General features: G+C 56.1%; 1 protein-coding gene across 1 annotated transcript; it reads left to right on the plus strand.

Moving 5' to 3' along the window:
• Positions 1-46: 46 nt before the first annotated feature.
• On the plus strand, positions 47-4,375 carry FGF19 (fibroblast growth factor 19). Its single transcript, XM_004383883.1, has 3 exons — positions 47-287; positions 539-642; positions 4,064-4,375. The coding sequence occupies exons 1-3, from the start codon at positions 47-49 to the stop codon at positions 4,373-4,375; spliced, it is 657 nt and encodes a 218-aa protein (XP_004383940.1).
• Positions 4,376-5,032: the final 657 nt, after the last annotated feature.

Raw genomic sequence — 5,032 nt, forward strand, 5'->3', positions numbered from 1 at the left:
CGCCAGCCTCCCGTCGCCCGAGCCACCAGCAGCCGAGGGAGGTGCCATGCGGAGCGCTCCGAGCGGGCGCGCGGTGCTCCGCACCCTGGCCCTGGCCGGCCTCTGGCTGGCCGCGGTCGCGCGCCCCCTGGCCTTCTCGGACGCTGGGCCGCACGTGCACTACGGCTGGGGCGAGCCTGTCCGCCTGAGGCACCTGTACACTGCCAGCCCACACGGCCTCTTCAGCTGCTTCCTGCGCATCCGTGCCGACGGCGCCGTGGACGGCGCGCGGGGCCAGAGCGCGCACAGTGAGAGCCCGCCGGGCCCCCGGGTTCCCACCGTCCCCCGCCCCGCCCGGCACCCCCTCCCCACCTTCTCTCGGCTCCCGCGGGGCGCCACTCCCGAGAACTCCGGGTCTCGGCATCTCTGCGTTCTGCTTTCTCCCCGGGCCCCCGACAGCCCGCGAAGCCAGGGAGGGGCAAGGACCCGGGGACCGACGGCATTCACGCGTTGCGAGCCGCGGGCCCCGGCTACAGCTTCTTGCTTTCCTTGCGTCCAGGTTTGCTCGAGATCAAGGCGGTGGCGCTGCGGACCGTGGCCATCAAGGGCGTGCAGAGCGCCCGGTACCTCTGCATGGACGCCGACGGCCGGCTGCAGGGACTGGTAGGTGTCCCCACGGGGTGGGATGCGCCAGACCCACTCCTGTCCCGGGCGGAGGAGGTGGGGGTTGCTGGATCGAATCCAGAGTTGCCTCGGCCCCCCGCCCCCGGCCCGCATGGAGCTCCGAGGGGCAGATTGCAAGGGCCATTTAGCTGTGTCCGACTCACCACCCCCCACCCCCCACGGAAGTGGGAAAGGCTGCTGTTTCTGGTCACAGCTTGTAGCCGGAGAGTGGTTGGGAGCAGCTTTTGCATTCCCCATCGAGCCACAAGCCGGCCCCGCGCCCGCAGGAAACCATTATCCGCTTCCTTTGATATTAAACAGGAAAACCCACCTCGGCCCATTCAGCCTCAGCCTGCATGTGGGTGGTCCTCCCTCCATTTCCCTCCCTGTGGTTAAAAGAGAGAGAGAGAGGTTGTATGTTCACAAACTTGGATCTTAAAAAATAAATAAATAAATCACTCTTCAAGTAAGTTAGAAAAAAAACAGCACATTGGAGGTTGAGTAGATTTTTAAAAATTAATTTGCATGTTAGGATGTTTATGTATTCCAGTGATGGCGCTTATCCTCCTGTTGGACTCACCTGTACAGGAAACTTTTTTTTTTTTTTTTTTTTGAGGGGAGAGGGGTTAGAGGGGTGCATGGAGTCCTTAGGTGGTGCAAACGGATAAGCGCTCATCTACTAGGGAGAAAGGTTGGCGGCTCTAATCCGCTCACAGGCGCTTGGAAGACAGGCTTGGCCATCTGCTCCTGAAAGGTTGTAGCCTAAAAACCCTATGGAGCAGTTCTACTCTGTACACATGGGGTCGCCACGAGTCTCCTTTGGCTCCACGGCAGCGACAGGAGGGTGTATGGGGAGGCCCAGGTAACCACAGAAGCTTCTGGCAGAAGTGTGCGGAAGCCGGGCCTCTGGCCCGGAGGGAACAAAGGCGGGCGAGTTCAGAGGAACAAGCACTCACCCCTCCCGCGAGGGGCCGGGCGCTCAAAGAGCCTGCGTGAAGTCCCGGGGCCCCCCACGCAGCCCCGCTCGGGCTGGGGCGCGGGCGCGCTAATGGAGGGGCCGAGACAGGGGTGGGGGAGGCTGCGCTTCCCGGGGTGCCCCGCCGCAGCCAAGATGCAGATGCGCGCCTCCCCCGGCGCAATCAGCCCCTTTGTGTACCACAGCGCCAAGCTTTTTAGCATCTCAAGAATTGTTTTGTGCTTCTGACGGGCATTTATTCAGAGTCCCCGCTTCTTTATGGCGGAGTCCTCTGTGAAAGGCTGTGAAAAGAGGCAAAGAAAGAAGGGGTCAGAGCACTGAAAGCTGCCGCCTAGAACCCCTCCAAACCCGCAGTGGCAACTTTTGTTATGTTGACATTTACTTATGACAGGGGCGCGCTGATGGTGGGCCTGGCCGCAGGGGCGGTGGGTCTAACTCTGCCTTCTTCCCTAATCCAAACTGGGGAGTGTGAGCATGGGGGGGGGTGTGATCTGTCCACCTAAAATCCGATTCTGCCTCTGGATCCCGTGGTCCTGGCCTCGCAAAAATCGAGGCTGGGATTTTTTTTTTTTTCTTCTTGAACAGAAATTCCACATCCTTCTATAAACGCGAAATCGTTTCATCTTGCATATGGAGAAAGAATGCATGCTCATTTCCCCCCCAAAGAACAGCAGAGTAAATATAGCGGCTTCTGGTACAATGTGGCTTTACTTCCCTTGAATAAACATCTATCTGTTGATTGGCATATTTTCCCGGGTCGTCACCCCTGCTGTTGTGTGGCTTTGTGCCAGAGTCCCAAGAAGTGGGTGGTTGCATCATTGGCCTTATCAGCACATCTCATCCACCTGCAGGTCATTGAACTCAGACACTTGGGCAGAAATGAAACTGGGTGTTTCCTGGGGTTATGTTTACTGCCCGGCCCTCCCGGGCTCCCCTGTGCAAGGTGCCTTTCAGATCTGTTCCTGAAGCGGCCAGGACGCTTCCCAGTTTGGGGTAGGGCTGGCCCACTGGCACCTCTCTTAAGACTCCCCTTTAGGACTCCCCCCAAACCAAACCAAACCCGTTGGTTGCACAGAGTCAATTCTGACTCACAGCATCCCGATATGACAGAGCAGAACTGCCCCATAGGGATTCCAAAGCTGTAATCTTTATGGAAGCAGACTGTCACCTCTTCTGTGGAGTGGCTGGTGAGCTCAAACCGCCGATCTTTCAGTTAGCAGCCGAGCCCTTAAGCACTGCATCACCAAGGCTCCTTCTTAGGACTACAGATGTCCTAAAACTGGGCTTTTCCTCCCTGGACGTTTCCGGCCACCCACCAGGTGCAGCGTCTTTGGGGGCCTCGGGGCTGCTCTTTTCCTGATGGGCCCGGCAGGCTGTCTTCCTGGAAGAGACTCCAGAACAGGGAGGAGCAAGAGGGGGGCCTGTACGGCTTATACTGCATCAGACAGGAAAGCCCCGGAATCATGTAGTTCCCCTGGGCCTGGATGGGAAACGGATGCATAACCGGGGCCCCAGATCTGAGGGCGTGTGATCCGTAACTGCAGACTGCCCCAAGTGACAGCGTGGTCTTGCAGCACTGCCAGAGCCCCGTGCAGGTGGGGAGTGTGCTTTCCAGCATTGTTAGTTACACATTTACTGTAAAGGGGGATGTCTGTGCCTCTGTAGAGGTTACTACTCAGGGCGAGGCTTAGCGCTAAACGTGAGATGACTTACTGGAAAATGTTAGTAACTATATAAAGTATGTATCTGTGTTAAGTATATATATGAAATAAGCACATATAAAATATATACTTGGAATATGCATATGTGTATATATATAGAGAGAGAGCCCTGGTGGTGCATTGGTTAAGCATTCGGCTGCTAACCAAAAGGTCAGCAGTTTGAATCCACCGGGTTTCCAAGGCTGTAATCTTTACAGAAGCAGATTTCCCCTGCGGAGCAGCTGGGGGTTCGAACCGCCGACCTTTCGATTAGCAGCTGAGCACTTTAACCACTATGCCACCAGGGTTCCTTTAAATATATAAAATGCCAGTTGCCATGGAGTTGACTGTGTCACAGTGGAACTGTTCGCCAAAGGGTTTTCAATGCTGATTTGTCAGAAGTAGATCGCCAGGCCTTTCTTCTGAGGCACCTCTAGATGGACTTGAACCTCCAACCTTTTACTTTGCGGTTGAATGCTTAACCGTTTGTACCACCAGGGACTTCATACGTACTGTAGTATAGTACCTACATATATATAGTACACTGTAAAGTATATTTTAAAGGTCTGTAATACCCGTATAATGAAGCCCATTAAAGCACGTGAGTGATACTCAGATTCAGAAAGTAGTGATCGATGGCAGGCCTGAGTGACAGTGTGTAGCACAAATGCCCGTTGTTTTCCTTCTGCCGGTCGCTTCCGAGCCTGGGGTGCCCACCGCTCACAGCCTGCCCGTTTCTCCGCAGCCCCAGTACTCGGCAGAAGACTGTGCTTTCGAGGAGGAAATCCGGCCCGACGGCTACAATGTGTACCTGTCCAAGAAGCATGGGCTCCCGGTGTCCCTGAGCAGTGCCAAGCAGAGGCAGCTGTACAGAGGCAGGGGCTTCCTGCCCTTGTCGCACTTCCTACCCATGCTGCCCATGCAGCCAGCCGAGCCGGGGGACCTGGAGGACGACTTGGAATCTGTGTTCTCGTCGCCCCTGGAAACCGACAGCATGGATCCTTTTGGGATCGCCTCCAGACTGGAGCTGGTCAAGAGCCCCAGCTTTCAGGAATAACTGAGGCTCTGTCTCCCACAGCCCCCCGGAGGCCAGGTCCTAGGCTGCAGGCCCCTGGCGTGTGTGCACTGGCCACGCTTGTCCAAGAACAATCCTAGTCTGTGTTCTATTTAGCTTTAGGAAGAGACGTGTAGAAAGTGTACATAGCTGGAGTTTGCCATTGGCTGCGTCCGTTTCTAGTGGATAGACTTGTATGATCATGAAATCCTAAGCCCTCCAACCACCCAGCTGCTATCCGAGTAGCCCACCCCGCACCCTTACCATTGTTGGACAAGTCGCTGTGCTGCCCTCGTTCTGCTTGAATAACCCCACTGACGGGGACCTCACTACATTTTGGGAACAATGTTGTGCCAAGCTGAAATTCTTCAAATTCTCTCCTGTCATCTCCAACAGGGGCGTACTCATGTACAAGCTCTGTGAAATGCCAGGTGAATTTGAGTCAACCTGTAAGCCCAGGTGAGAACTGACCTCACCTCCAAGACAGTTGCCCCCCCCCCCAAGCCCCTCTAGGCCAGGACCGAGCTGGGCAGGCATGGCCCACCAGCCTCAGGAGCAGGGGAAACACGGAGCTCCCCGCTCCCCAGCCCAAGTAAGTCTTGAGAACTCTCCCACAGCAGGGGCTAGTGTGGACACCCCCCCGCAAGTCAACTTCTTGGC

The sequence above is a fragment of the Trichechus manatus genome, unplaced genomic scaffold (genome assembly GCF_000243295.1).
Source record: "Trichechus manatus latirostris isolate Lorelei unplaced genomic scaffold, TriManLat1.0 scaffold00113, whole genome shotgun sequence".
In the NCBI taxonomy this organism is placed as follows: domain Eukaryota; kingdom Metazoa; phylum Chordata; class Mammalia; order Sirenia; family Trichechidae; genus Trichechus; species Trichechus manatus.